Source organism: Verruconis gallopava (genome assembly GCF_000836295.1).
Source record: "Verruconis gallopava strain CBS 43764 unplaced genomic scaffold supercont1.15, whole genome shotgun sequence".
Classification (NCBI taxonomy): Eukaryota; Fungi; Ascomycota; class Dothideomycetes; order Venturiales; family Sympoventuriaceae; genus Verruconis; species Verruconis gallopava.
In genome coordinates this window covers 366373-380448 of record NW_015622151.1, presented here as the reverse complement: position 1 = coordinate 380448, position 14076 = coordinate 366373, and the positions used below count along the sequence as shown (strand labels likewise).

Sequence of the window (14076 nt, the reverse complement as noted above, 5' to 3'; positions counted from 1 at the left end):
GATGAGTTGTTGCGAATGGTTCACAAGAAACGTGCTGCTTCGAACACCTTTGCGTCGCGGAAGCTCTGGCCAATCCGCTCGAGTTCCGCCGTGACTCAGAGACGCTCGACGAGAGCTGGCCGCCGCTGCGGAGTCATTGGGTCCTGGCGAGCGAGAAGCCGTCACGAGCTAAGTACGAGATGTTGACGCCATGGCAAAAAGCAAAGAAAAAAAAGAAAAGAAGGCTCGGAGCGATCGCCCGCGGAGAGACGACATAGTGATGGATGGTTGATATTGAAATGTGGTTTTCAGATCTTCATGAGCCCACCAATACACCTGTGTCTCTTTTTGATATGCCCCCATCAAAAAACGCTATCGTGTTTTTTTCTCGATACTGACTGACGTTCTCCTGTGCAAAACGAGCCCCGAGCAGCGCCTTGGGACGCTTCGAAATCTTTGTTAGGCCAAGCTGTCCGCAAGAGCTTTTTGTCGTCCCGCATCTTCTTTTCTCATCTGACGTATTTCCTCACTGTATCAAATCGCCGCAAGAACTATGCGTCACTTCAATAGACTCCAGACCCCTTTGTCGGCTACAGTTCCACTTGCGAGGTATGCTCAAAGTTCCCCCACTTCCAAAAATTCTCAGGCTGCCTTGGCTCCGTTTCGAGCCGTCAAGTTGCCGAAGCTACTCTCCTCCGCACTAGTCGAGGCTTCACCTACCGGTAAGTCTTCAGCCACTCGTCGGCGTTCTTAAACGCTGCCTTTACCGCCCCCAACTTGTTTGCGTCGCCAGCTTCAACGCCCTTGTACACTGCATCCCACAAGGTCCAGGCTGTCTCGAAGCTGGACGGCAAGTCAATGGTGTAGCAGAACTTGGACTTTTCATCATTCAGCAGCGCCTCGCGGTTAGCCTGTGAGCGCATGTCTAGTTTGGCACACTCAGTGAGGTGGTAGGCAACAGCGACGCCTAGACTGCATGACATCGGGAGAAGCAGTGGCAGGCTATGACACATTCGTTAGTGGCCCTAAATCTATTGAAACGAATATTCTGAAGGAAATGGAAAAACGTACTCGAGACCTAGCTCGTTAAAGTCCGGCCTATCCCTTTCTACATCCCCGTTCAGTAACATGGTGGTCAAGCACACTTCCAGAAGATCCCTCAGGCTTTGCCTGACCGCCTCAATGACGCAGCCGAAGCTCAGCATTGTCCTGCTGAGCACTCCCGTGTACCCGATTTCTTGGTGTTTCAGGGGGCCGAGGCATGCGATGCGGCTAATGAGCAACATTTGCTTTTTGACAGACTCTGCTTGGGCATCAGGGACGCCTGTGTACGGCACTGTGATGTCGGCGTTCAGACGGTTATACTGAAGAAGCTCGGTGGCGATGAGTGCTGACTCTTGCAGCTCGAGGGGCAAGTTGCTGACCATGGTGTACAGCATCTCCCCGGACGAGGTAAGATTGTGGTCGGCGTCAATATAGTTACGAAGGCGCAGCATACGCCAGATTGCATTCGCTAGAAGTTCATCCTTGGAGATGAGCAGCCGATTTTTGTTTTTGAACGTCTTGGTTCGGGCTGCAAACTCGTTATTCTTGAGTGACTTGACACATAGACCGAAGAGAGACGAGTTCTGTCAAAGACAATTAGAACATTAGCGATCATGGGTGCGTGGAAAAGGCATAATTAGAAAACGTACGGGGTGCCTGTTGAACTCTTCGCCGAAAACAGACTGGGGCACGTTCCAACTATCGATGAGACCTTTGGTCTTATCATTGTCATAGTCGGTCTTCATGACAATCTTCTCCGGATGATCCTTGTCAAACCAGACACGCTTGATGATGTCCGTTCGCTGATAGTAGTGGTGCAATGGGCTGGCCAACAGACCAATTGTAAGTGTTTGTATAGGAGTAAGTTGCTGCCGGACCAGGTCGCGATACTCTTTAGACTCTCCGCCATCCAGAGGTGGATGCATGAGGAACTCGCCCGAGGTTCGCCAATTGAGGACGCGAGGCCCGATGATGCCCCTTGAGAAGTAGCCGTACAGCTCATCTGGAAGCCTTTGGCCGATGAACTCATGAATTTTGCCCGGAGCATTGGTAACATCAAGAGGCTCTGCCTTCCCACTCATAGTCAGCACGACGGAGTGCTTGACTGTGACCTTGGCCTTCCGAAACCTATCGGTTTGTTCCTGCATTTTGTTTGTGACGTCGTCTTGGAAGTGCAGGTATACCCCGTTGCCGGTGCCTCGTCCCAGATTCATCACAAGATCCGCGGCGCTCTTGAGCCTGGGTTGTTTGCGGTGGATTGGTAAGTCTAGCTGCGGAAGACTAGGACACAGGTCACAACCTGCCAGCAAGCAGGCGTCCACGAACGCGTCTGATGAGATGTTGCCCAAAGACTGCAGGCAGTTTCTCCGCCTGACCCACACGAAACTGTCGTTCTCAAAATTCCATGTTGTGATGTTTTCCTCAATGTCGAACAGGAAGATCTCCGAGGATGCGAACGTTGTGTCCGTCGCGCCAACTTTGGCGAGGTAATAAAGCTACGCGCCAATTTCAGTCAGCCATCTTTCCATGTTTATGCGTCCTTGAGAAAATCGCGGCCTGAATACTGGCAACTTCCAAAAAGAAAAAATCACAAAGACGAAACACAGAGTGACTCACTTGTGCGGAAGCCATGTACGGAGCCACCATCCACGCGATGTTCTCCTCCCTCAGAATCGTCTGCAGGAAGCGGTACAGATCATGTGCTTTGACCGCACCAGACGTCTTAAACGTCTCCACGGCAGCGAGGGCGTTGTTTGCATCGTAGAACCTCCACGCCTCCTCCAGCTTTCGCGCCGCCTGCTCGCTGGGTTCAAAGTCGTCTTTGATCAGGTTCAGTCCGCTGAACACGAATACAGGCTTGATGCCGTGGCGTCGCCATATTTCAAGATGGATTCGAACCACTCGCGCAAGGCCGAACGGCACGCCGCCCAGAGCAGGAAGAAGCGGCTCCGGCTGCACGCCCGCCGTCTGCGAGGGCGGTAGCTTGAAGTCTTGGATGCGGTTCAGGTACTCGGCAGCCTCTATTCCTATGCTCGACCCGGAAAGCGTGGACAGTGCGGCCGTTTCGGCAATGTTAGCAGACCATTCTGCAAATTGTGTGATCATCCTGGCATGGGGAAGGGGGGGGTGGGGGCTGTTGCGTCGACGGAGAAGTAGGACGAAAGGTTTTCGATCGCGAGAGGCGTGCACGGAACAAGATTTTGGCTTAGAAGGTTGCCAATTCCTTGAGGGTAGAGGTTTGACAGGTGGGTTTGAAGGTGTTGCCAGTAGCTACCCCAGAAACTGATGTTTGGTTATGTTTGCCAGCCCACCAAGGCTAGTTGATTTTCAAACGCGCAGGCCAGTCCTCCAATCAGACTATGGGCTAGCCTCGCCTCACAGCCTTGCCAGTGACAACATTCCGTCCCTTTAGAACACTCAAAGAAGCTATAGGCTCCAAAAGAATCCCGTTAAACAAAGATTTGTTGATCTTTCAATGTCGGTACCAGATTTTCGTGTCCCTTTAATGGTCGTCCAGCTAGCGCTCATAAAGCATTCACGCCTATGTTCAGAGCATTTCCTCCACTATAGACCTCGACGCGCTTGAGACGGTGGATCAGGCTATACTCATGAGAATATAAGAGAAAAGATAGAGACGACTTTGGTCTTTGATCAAGATTGTATTTGCATTATGGATATAAGCTTGAAGTCTACCCTGCCACAATTCGTATACACACATACGGCAATAATTGCATCCAAGCTTTCCTCCACATCGTCGTAACGCCGTAACAAATGCATAATGAGTCGCCACGCGCCGTTCTTCAAAGCGCGACAGAGCTATACAATGAGGATAGAGAGGCACACACACAGAGAGAGGTGAAATGGTATAACCTGCAAGACGCCAATCCCACTCAAGAAAGCCCCAAATCCAAAAACCTCACAAGATGCAAATGGAAAAAACATGCAGTATCATACTTCTAGAAGTCCTCGTCAAAGGCAAAGTCGCCGACGATCAATTTGGGGGCATCGACAACGGCGGCACCGCCTTTCTTCTCTTGTTCGCGCTTGTTGGTGTTCTCCATGACACCGGCCTTCTGGTAGTCGCCAACGCGCTTCTCGAAGAAATTTGTCTTGCCTGCCAGCGAGATGTTCTCCATGAAGTCGAACGGGTTCGTCGCGTTGTACACCTTTGTGTTGCCGAGAGCCATGAGCAAGCGGTCTGCTACAAACTCAATGTACTGGCACATAAGGTCTGCATTCATACCGAGCAGGCGGCAAGGCAGGGCTTCGGTGAGGAACTCTTTCTCGATGGAGACAGCCTCGGTGATGATGGCACGCACCGACTCTGGAGACGGCTTATTTTGAATCATGCTGAAGAGCAGGCAGGCGAAGTCGGTGTGCATACCCTCGTCGCGTGAAATGAGCTCGTTGGAGAAGGTCAAGCCCGGCATGAGACCTCGCTTCTTAAGCCAGAAGATGGAAGCAAAGGCACCAGAGAAGAAGATGCCCTCCACGGCAGCGAAGGCGATGAGGCGTGAGGCGAAGGTGGAGTTGCTGTCAGAGATCCAGCGGAGCGCCCAGTCAGCCTTCTTGCGAATGCAAGGAACTGGAAATCATGGTTAGATCTTGAACACAAAGCTCCAGACAGAAGCGGGAGGAAACCTACTGTTGTCAATGGCATTGAACAGATATGTCCTCTGCTTTGGCTCGCTGATGTACGTGTCGATAAGCAGCGAGTACGTCTCGGAGTGAATGTTCTCCATGGCAATCTGGAAGCCGTAGAAGCAGCGTGCCTCTGGAATCTGTACTTCTGCGCTGAAGCGTTCGACTAGGTTCTCGTTCACGATGCCATCCGACGCGGCGAAGAAGGCGAGGATGTGCGAGATGAAGAAGCGCTCGTCATCGTTAAGACGGTTGTTCCAGTCAGGAATGTCCTTGGACAGATCGATCTCCTCTGCAGTCCAGAAGGATGCCATTGCCTTCTTGTACATGCGCCAGACCTGAGTATCGAGGTGAGTCGCGACTCGCGTTGAGGGGGGTGGAGACGCGTCGTTGGACGCGTTTAGGAGCACTTACTTCGTGATGCTGGATGGGGAAGAGCACGAAGCGCTGGGGATTCTCTTGAAGCAATGGCTCATTGGCTTCATGGGGCTTGATAGTGGGAGCTACTGCTGGAGTGGCCGCCTCGTCCGTCTTCTCAGCGGACTCCACGGTGTCTGGAATGCCAGCAACTGGGACAGCGACGCCGCTGTTCTCCTTGTCCGCGACAGAGAAGTCCAGCTTCTTTACGGGAGAGTCGCCCATCTTAAGGCTCTCAATGGCAGACGCAGCCTGTGTAAGCGTGTCAACCAGAAGCGCGTCGTCTATGGCCGGAGGAGCGGTGGTGGCGAATCAATGACGTACCTTTTTTGAGGGAGTGATCTGAGTGGCCATTGCAGATATGACTTTGCTCCAAAGTGGTTGAATAGACGTTGCACAAGCAAGAATGGAGACGTGAAGTCGTCGAGAAGATGGATGGGAGATGGCTGGATTGTTGTGCGCAGAAAGAAAGCAGCTTTTATGTGGTGCCCGACGCGACGTGGAGCATGGACCATACCGTAACGTGCAACGCGCGACACCACCTCGCGCTGCCCGTGACCAAACGCAAGGCAGCGAAAGGCTCGCTCCAATCACGCCAGCCACCGGATCATCCGGGATTTGGCGCAAGAGCCGCTATGGATCACGGCTTTTGCTCGTTTTTCGCTGTTTGGGCTGTGATTGATAAGATTATCGTAATCCAAATCCTGCTTTTTGGGCGCGAGATGTGGGCTGCTACATTCAAACGACGCGAAAAAAGTGCTCGTCCCACACGTCATTTGTCCACCCAGCTCTACGTGAACAACGGAAAGCTCCGCGTGCCGTCCTGTCTTCCGAACAGCTCGTGCCTTTTCGAGGACTCGATTGCTTTGATCGTGTTTGGTGTCTCTTTGTTCCTCGCACGAAGTCGACGAGCGGATACGCGCGCGAGAGAGCAGCGAGGCTGGTGCACGTGACTTCGCGATTGCGGCGATACCTTCCCGGGGCGCTTGGTTGACTCGTCGCTTCCTCACGTCCACGGGTGCTGGGGGGTTGCTCTTTCCGCCTTCCAGTCCTGGCCAAATTTGGGCGTCGTGACGATCCCAACCTCCTTCCAGCTCTGTTCAGTCCGTCCATACGTCGCTGTTCAGCCTGTCCACAACCTCGTCGCTGTTCATCCCACACTTGAGCCGGTCCTGTCGTCTAGAATATACTTCACCTTACACGGCCATGTCAGCCTTCCGTCGCTCCTCGATGCCACCTTGCATTCAATTCCTCCCACCTGGCCTCGCGTACATGCTGTTCACGCACCCGTCCTTGTTTCAGCCGGCAACCGCTCGCATTCCAAGTCGCCGCCAGGGCCATTAATGCAATTGGCCGAGCAGGTCAAACTTCTCGACTTTTTTCCTCCTTTTTGGCTCAATTCGTGCTCGTGTGCGGATATTCAATTGTTTATGTCTCAACCCTCAATGTGTAGGGTCGTCCAGGACGTGCAGCATCGTGTCAGACGAATACGAGAATCCGTCATACAGTATCATCTGATCGGCTGTGCCAAGGCTTATTGAGCGCACTCTGTACTTCGATTTTGAAAGCGTTTGTCACGCACACAAAGATGCATTGATGGCCCAAAGGAAGTATACGAGCCAAGCCTCATTGGCTCAAAGCTAGCTGACGTAGACGATCCCCATGGGAGCCCTGCTCTACATTTTCTCTCCGTACAACACACAACCCCAATCTGGGCACTCATCTGCACACAATCTCCGGGTCTTGTGGAGCAGCAGAGCGCCGAGAAACTCATAGCATTTCCCTACTGGCCCAAAGTGCCTAATTTTGCGTCTATGCTCTTGCAGTTCACTTGAACGCCGGTCATATCTGCAGATCCTGGGGAATAGGAGTAAGTCGGAGTGCACCACGAGTACGGAATGCACGCACAGGCTTCCTTTGTATCCCCAGTAAAGGTCTAGCACATCTTCTTGGGCTATGTGGGCAACTCCGCCTGCTTTGTTGATCAACATTTAAATCCAGCGCTGTAAGCATTACGCTGAGAAGTATGTAAAGTAGCTGCTGCCTTGCTGAACTCTGTCTTTTTTCTTTCTACTTTCATGTTCTTTTACAATTTATTAGTTATCGTTCATTTCCTGCCATACTGCAGATTAGCATCATTACTATGAGGCCTATCATCTGTCTCAGCATCTTGCTGGCGCTTGTATGGCAGTCTCTCGCTGACTATCCTAATCCTCTCCCGTGCTCAGGCGTTTGCAATAACACGCAAGATCCCGCTCTGATTCAGCGCGATGATGGCACCTGGTTCCGCTTCTCAACGTCCAATCGCATCTCCATCTATTCGGCGCCCGATGAGACAGGTCCTTGGGAATACCGCGGCTCAGTTCTTCCCAACTGCTCCGTAATTGATCTTCCCGGCAATTGTGACGTGTGGGCACCCGACGTTTCCAAGATCGGAGACACATACTATCTGTACTATGCTGTGTCCGTGCTGGGCAGCCAGACGAGTGCGATCGGCGTCGCTACCAGCACCGAGCTAGACGCTGATACTTGGACCGACCACGGTTCCACCGGCCTCGAGTCAATCCCGAATAACCAGTACAATGCTATTGACCCCAACCTGCTCATTTTGGGCGACCACATCCTGCTTACCTTTGGCTCATACTGGTATGACATTTTCCAGCACGAGATGAGCAAACCCCCTTTGAGAATTGCGTCGGACTGGCGGTTCAATCACCTGGCGTACAACGCTTCCGGAGCGCACTACATCGAAGGCTCGTATCTCTTCAGCTGGAATAATTACTTTTATCTCTTTTTCTCTTCCGGCGTGTGCTGTAGCTATGACCAAAGTCTGCCGGCGCCTGGTGAGGAGTACAAGATCTTCGTCTGCAGGAGCCAGAGCCCGACAGGCAGTTTCGTGGACGAACACGGCGTTAACTGCCTAGAGAGTGGCGGCACGGAGGTCCTCGCATCGCACGGAAGCGTATATGGACCTGGCGGACAAGGCGTCTATAACGTGCCCAACTTAGGCCCTGTTCTATACTATCATTATGCTGATCCGACCGTGGGTCTTGCGGATAGTCAGAAGCTTCTAGGTATAAACAAGATCGACTTCTCGAGCGGATGGCCAGTTCTTTCGTAGGGAGGCTAGAAACACTTCATTCTATCCTCTCCCATATTACCTGAGGGCGGGCATCACAGGTAAGTGAGCGTTTAAGGGATGAAGACGATGCTGCCTTAGACGACAATGTCAAAATTACCCCGTCAAACTTTGCTTCTTTGTAAATGCAATTTGGTTTTAATTACGACACAAACATTTCTTAGATTTCATCGTTCTTCAAGGATTCTTTGTCACTCGTGTTTAGGGTCATTCCAAGCCGACAAAACATCGGCTCTCAGCCAAATTTGTGCATTTTCCATTATTAGACTTTACATTCACACGATTATGAAACGACTCCTTGAGAATCTCACCTAAGCCAATGTGGCACACAATTTTAGCCCTGAACCCAATCAACAACTACGTGCAGATCCCAGATGGAGTTTCCGCGTTCCCTTCGTGTATGTCATGGGGCCAGCCAGAATACTCTTCAAAGTGGAACTCCCACGCGTCCGGAAATGGACTCAAACTCGAACATTTTGCTTAGGTCCAGCGGCTACTAGGACCGATTGAGGACAGCGGAGCATCGACTTTCGTCCTTGTAGTACAGGGTACTGTAAAGCTGGAAATTGCTACCAAAGTCTCTGCGCAGCTTCCAACCCATACGAAAGTGTGCGAACTACATGAAGGATTGCAAACAGGCGTAAAATACTAGTCTGGCAGACTGAAAAAGTAGCCGGCAAAACCCACATTTGCTACTTCTGTTATAAAGGTCTCGTAACTGGCCAAGAGCAGGTCATCCGGGCCGAATTCCGTCTCGTCTTGGTTCGCATTGTATGTCACCTGTATATTTTGTTCGACGCGGCCGGCGATGAACGCGTGAAAGGGGTGCGAATGTTTTGGTGAATTGACTGATCATGAATGTTTGTTCGTAAGGCTCATAGACGGCAGTTGGAATATGATTGCGCCCGCGGCGGTAGTAAGAACTGCTCGTATCACACCAAGCTGGACGAAGATGAACAGCACCTATCACCTACGAATTCTCCAGTCCTGCCACTTATCCTCTCGAGATTATGAGCTTTTGCACCAAATCAAATTCCATTTAGGTACCATCATCTTTTGCTGGACAATCTTTAGACCGTGTTTCTGGAAACTGAACAGGATTGCCGCACTGCATCTTAGGGGTTTACTAGTTTTCGTTTATTTCTTCTGGATGAGATGTGGGAATCTCTAGCTCATCGGTTTCCAAACCTCAAGCTTGAAAGTAAGGAAGTGTTTGCGCGCCGTCGTCATTATATTAGCCATTGTGGATCTTTCCTACTGTCCGCCAGAACTCCGTTTGCTCATTGCAACGGAAGACATTCGTCTTGCTCGGCTGCTCTTCGATTTTATGGTATCCATTTGGCTTGGCATCCTCCAAGTACTCTTCCATTATACTCTAGTATTTTCTCGACAAAGTAAAGTGAGATGTAGTGCTTCTCCTTCCCCGCAAATTTCTTTCAAGACAATGCGAACTTGATAGCAAAAGGAGCTATCAATGATGCGCGTTTGAATTCAGACCATTGCCTTCCGCATTGGCAGTGTACTTCCTTTTTGGCAATCATGGAGTGTTTCGCACTGATATTTCCCGCTTTCACCAATGGCGCTGCTATATATACTCTGCGTTATGGCTGGATAGGCTATCAGCGAAAGAATCAGAGAGAACGAATTAAACTGCTACAAAGGCGTTGAACACAAAATTACGCAAGCTGCACGAGGAAATTGGAGGTCGTAATCAGTTCTACAGCAGAACTGCGCAACAAATTGAGAAACGTGAGCTTGCACGTCGGACAGTCTCGTCCCAGGTCTGTCTTGCTAGAACCTCCCCACAGTGGCTTCAATCCTTCTTGTTGTTCAGCATAAGAATCAGCAAATCTCGAAAGCCTCGCCATAACCTATACTCACTAGACACCAGAGACTGGTGTCGACTTTGGGAGGTGATCGACATTCTGAACCGTAGATTCGTGGGCTCGCGGGACTCGAAAAACATCGTAACTGGTTGGACGTCGCGCCTTCTTGCCGCTTTGTGTTCGCCTGGATTGTAGAACAAACTGCACAGGCCATTGACATCGATGAGAGTCGCGTCCATCACCAGGCCAAGTCGTGATGCGAGACACGTTAAACGTGCCATGTAATCTTAGAGTGATGAAATCCGTACCACAGACACGGCGGCAAATCGCGTGACTGCCATGTTTCGTACGGTAAAATGAGAATGAGGACGTCATTGTAGTTGTCGTTGATGTGCGGTGCTGGCAAAAGTCCACCTTCTGCAGGTGGACATGCTTCGCGCTCAACCACGGGCTTGGCCTGAGATTAGCCCCGCACATCACTCTTGCCTCATCTTCGATAATTCAGCGGTCATAGAAGTATACACTAAGGGAAAAGGGGCTTGGATAGACGCAACTGGGAAAACAAAGGCTTATGGAACTCCCAAGGGAGATATTTGATGTATCTTCGTTATCCGAATCATGCGTCGCAGTGGGGCGTTAATGAATGTAAGTAGAAACCCAGTCTATTGAATTGAGGAGACCAAATCCCCCCGTCACGTGCTAGAATGCTTACAGTACTCTCCATGAGATAACGCCAATCGTGGAGAAACCCTTCAACAGTAGGCAGTAATCCCCTTCCTTTCGTACATGAACGAGCTTGTCAGAACGTTTTTGGGAAGCAGTTACAGAATCTTCCGATCGTTTCCCATGCATTAACCATGCAGCTTATAATGTCTTGGATCTTACAAATTAGAGGGAACTTTAGTTGTAAAGATCATCGTCAGCACCACCATCTCCAAATTGCTGCCCATCGCCGTTTGTTCCTGCCGCTGTGTTTGCTGCATCCGGGAAGCGGAAGAAGCTGCCTGGTCCAGCGTTCTTCATAGATTGAGCGAAAGCTTCGTACCGCCTGATCTCGACATCCGTAACTGAACGTCTTGCTTGGCGCATTGCCTCCTCGAAGTGTGCTTTTGTAAGCTCAGCAACGGGATCTGCAGCATCGGGATCCTCGTCCATAGCATCTTCGCCCGCGGCCTCGCGTTCCTTCGCACGCTGGATCTCCAAAGCGATGGACTCCTTAATGGCGAGTTTGGCAGCACGCTGGGTGATGAAACCCAAATCAGCACCCGAAAAGCCATGCGTAGCCTTAGCGATGGCCTCTAGATCAACATCTGGGGCGACGGGTGTCTTGCGCAGCTGAGCTTTGAGGATGCTAACGCGAGAAGCTTCATCAGGAAGGGGAACGTAGACCAGGGTGTCAAGACGGCCCGGACGGCACAAAGCGTTGTCGAGCTGCTCTGGTCGATTGGTTGCGCCGATGACGAAGACATTCTTCTTTGATGTCATACCGTCCATTTCTAAATTTCGTTGTTAGCGACACTGTCCATCAGCCAAAGAAGATCCTCAAGCTTACCAGTCAGAAGCTGATTGACGACACGGTCAGAGGCACCGCCGGCGTCACCAACAGAGCCACCGCGAGACTTGGCGATGGAATCCAACTCATCAAGGAAGACCACACATGGAGCAGCTGCACGAGCCTTGTCGAAGATATCACGAATGTTGGATTCGGACTCACCGAACCACATGGAGAGCAACTCGGGACCCTTGACCGAGATGAAATTGGCGGCACATTCGTTGGCAACGGCCTTGGCGAGCAAGGTCTTACCAGTACCTGGTGGACCATAGAACAGCACGCCACGTGATGGCGATAGACCAAATTTGAGGAACTTCTCGGGATGATCAACTGGGTACTGAACGGACTCGATGAGCTCGCGCTTGACATCTTCAAGTCCACCAATGTCTTCCCAGCGAACGTTCGGAACTTCGACAACGGCGACTTCGCGCAAAGCAGACGGGTTGGAGACGCCAAGGGCGAAGCGGAAGTTGTCCATGGTCACACCTAGCGAGTCTAGTACCTCGGCATCGATGGTGTCCTCATCCAGATCGATTAGATCCATCTTCTCACGAATCTGTTGCATGGCGGCCTCGGAGCAGAGGGATGCAAGATCAGAACCGACATAACCGTGGGTCTCGCCAGCTATCGTGGGGAGATCAACATCCTCACTAAGCTTCATGTTCTTTGTGTGAATCTGTAGAATCTCGAGACGACCTGTTGGATCGGGGATACCAATATCAACTTCACGATCGAAGCGACCGAAGCGTCGGAGGGCAGGGTCAATGGAATTGGGTCGGTTGGTGGCTGCCATCACGACAACATTGGAACGAGCCTTCATGCCGTCCATGAGAGTCAACAGCTGCGAGACGACACGTCGTTCGACTTCACCATTGGTCTTCTCACGCTTGGGTGCAATCGAGTCGATTTCGTCGATAAAGATGATAGCAGGCGAGTTCTTCTCGGCTTCCTCGAATGCTTTGCGCAGGTTTGATTCAGACTCGCCAGCCATCTTGGACATGATCTCGGGACCGTTGATGAGGAAGAAGAACGCACCGGTCTCGTTGGCCACAGCACGAGCCATTAGCGTCTTACCAGTACCAGGAGGGCCGTACATGAGAATACCACGAGGAGGTTTGATACCAATCGACTTGAACAGTTGTGGATGTCTCAGTGGCAATTCAACCAACTCACGGACCTGTGCAAGCTGCTTGCGGCAGCCACCAATGTCGTCATAGCCGATGTCGTTGAGATTGCCCTCTTCATCTTCACGAACGATAGGATCGCCCTCACAGTGTATGATTGTGTCTTGAGCGACGATGCCATATTCTGGTGGGTCGACTTCGACGACCTTGAATTCAACTTGCCGCATACCACCTCGGGCTGTGAAGGTGTCGCCCTGGCGTACTGGCCGGTAGGCTTCTCGGAAGTATGGTGCAAGGAATACGTCAAAGAGATTTCCGGACAACCCCTCGACGGTGTCGGCATATGGAAGGACGGCGATACGCTTGGCGTATTTGATGTCCGGGCACGGGTGCACCGTGATGATGTCGCCGTGCTTGACTCGAAGGTTGTTGCGGACCACACGGTTGATACGGGCACTACCGTCATCGAGATCATCGTCTGCCAACACGATTAAGACGGTGTCCCGTCGCTTCTTGCCCTTGACCAGGACTGTGTCGCCACGGAACAGCTGGAGCGTCTCCATGGTGTTATTCGACAAGGCGATGATGGAGTTGTCATCGTTGGTGGCGTCAGTCACTCTGTTACGTAGCGTTAGCTTTCGGCAGCTCAAAAAATGCCTTGGAGACAGGAGAGATGCATACATCAGCGAGTTGGGCTTCTTCTTCTTCTTGAGGATAGCCGTTGCAGTCTCGTCATGCTCTCGGTGCTCAGCACCAGAAGGATCGCTAAGGATAGAAGGTTAGTATGGATCATACGGGCTGCATATATCGTAGTCAAGTTGTACGCACTTGTCGAGATTGACCTTCTTCTTGGTCGAGTGATCTGGCTCGCCCGACATGATGATTTGTTATGTTTGGATCTGAGGCGTCTGAGTATGTGGTGATGATCTGTTGCGAATACAGTTGTTGGGCCCCGAACGCGGACTTGATTGCGAGGATGAAAGGAAATACGTGAGACGGCGGATGGGGAAGTGTGAAAGAAGAATGTGTTGTGCAGCGGATCAGGCACTAGGTTTTAAGGAGGCTGAAGTGTTGAGTGAGTGATCCGACGACAGCGATGGCGAGAGGTGGAAGCTCAGGTACGCACTGCGCTGGTTCACACAACGCACGGGCTCCCTGCTTGGGCGGATGAGTGACGATACCAGCGTTGCCTACGGGTCGGACTTTGCGCTGATGCCAGAGCCTCGACGCCTTGTTGCCTCAGACTGCATCCACCAGCTTCCGTCCGTTTCTATCGTCCTGTGCCTTCTTACAAACACACACACGCGCTCGCCTCATGACCGTGGCCACAAGCATCAAGACACGCTGGCTTCT

General features: G+C 51.5%; 3 protein-coding genes across 3 annotated transcripts; all 3 read right to left on the bottom strand.

The window, feature by feature from the left end:
- Positions 1-240: 240 nt before the first annotated feature.
- Positions 241-3299, bottom strand: PV09_05102 (uncharacterized protein). The gene is made up of 4 exons (XM_016358569.1): positions 2641-3299; positions 1674-2519; positions 1051-1607; positions 241-981 (listed from the first exon to the last, which is right to left on the bottom strand). The coding sequence occupies exons 1-4, from the start codon at positions 3127-3129 to the stop codon at positions 696-698; spliced, it is 2178 nt and encodes a 725-aa protein (XP_016213670.1). The 5' UTR covers positions 3130-3299; the 3' UTR covers positions 241-695.
- Positions 3300-3663: 364 nt separating this feature from the next.
- PV09_05101 (ribonucleoside-diphosphate reductase small chain) lies at positions 3664-5566 on the bottom strand. Its single transcript, XM_016358568.1, has 4 exons — positions 5407-5566; positions 5080-5334; positions 4670-5003; positions 3664-4609 (listed from the first exon to the last, which is right to left on the bottom strand). The coding sequence occupies exons 1-4, from the start codon at positions 5434-5436 to the stop codon at positions 3981-3983; spliced, it is 1248 nt and encodes a 415-aa protein (XP_016213669.1). The 5' UTR covers positions 5437-5566; the 3' UTR covers positions 3664-3980.
- A 5049-nt stretch (positions 5567-10615) lies between these two features.
- PV09_05100 (cell division control protein 48) lies at positions 10616-13884 on the bottom strand. Its single transcript, XM_016358567.1, has 4 exons — positions 13552-13884; positions 13405-13488; positions 11600-13341; positions 10616-11543 (listed from the first exon to the last, which is right to left on the bottom strand). Exons 1-4 carry the CDS (start codon positions 13599-13601, stop codon positions 10948-10950), a joined length of 2472 nt encoding a protein of 823 aa, XP_016213668.1. The 5' UTR covers positions 13602-13884; the 3' UTR covers positions 10616-10947.
- Positions 13885-14076: the final 192 nt, after the last annotated feature.

Bases quoted from the DNA above. Each gene is read 5' to 3' on its own strand.
- PV09_05100 (XM_016358567.1), bottom strand. From the start codon at position 13,601: ATGTCGGGCGAGCCAGATCACTCGACCAAGAAGAAGGTCAATCTCGAC. The intron at 13,489-13,551 runs GTGCGTACAACT...TTCTATCCTTAG, and splicing joins AAGAAGGTCAATCTCGACAA to CGATCCTTCTGGTGCTGAGC. The intron at 13,342-13,404 runs GTATGCATCTCT...GCTACGTAACAG, and splicing joins AAGAAGCCCAACTCGCTGAT to AGTGACTGACGCCACCAACG.
- PV09_05102 (XM_016358569.1), bottom strand. From the start codon at position 3,129: ATGATCACACAATTTGCAGAATGGTCTGCTAACATTGCCGAAACGGCC. The intron at 2,520-2,640 runs GTGAGTCACTCT...ATTGGCGCGTAG, and splicing joins CGTACATGGCTTCCGCACAA to CTTTATTACCTCGCCAAAGT. The intron at 1,608-1,673 runs GTACGTTTTCTA...TGTCTTTGACAG, and splicing joins AAGAGTTCAACAGGCACCCC to AACTCGTCTCTCTTCGGTCT.
- PV09_05101 (XM_016358568.1), bottom strand. From the start codon at position 5,436: ATGGCCACTCAGATCACTCCCTCAAAAAAG. The intron at 5,335-5,406 runs GTACGTCATTGA...ACGCTTACACAG, and splicing joins AGATCACTCCCTCAAAAAAG to GCTGCGTCTGCCATTGAGAG. The intron at 4,610-4,669 runs GTAGGTTTCCTC...CATGATTTCCAG, and splicing joins GTTCAATGCCATTGACAACA to TTCCTTGCATTCGCAAGAAG.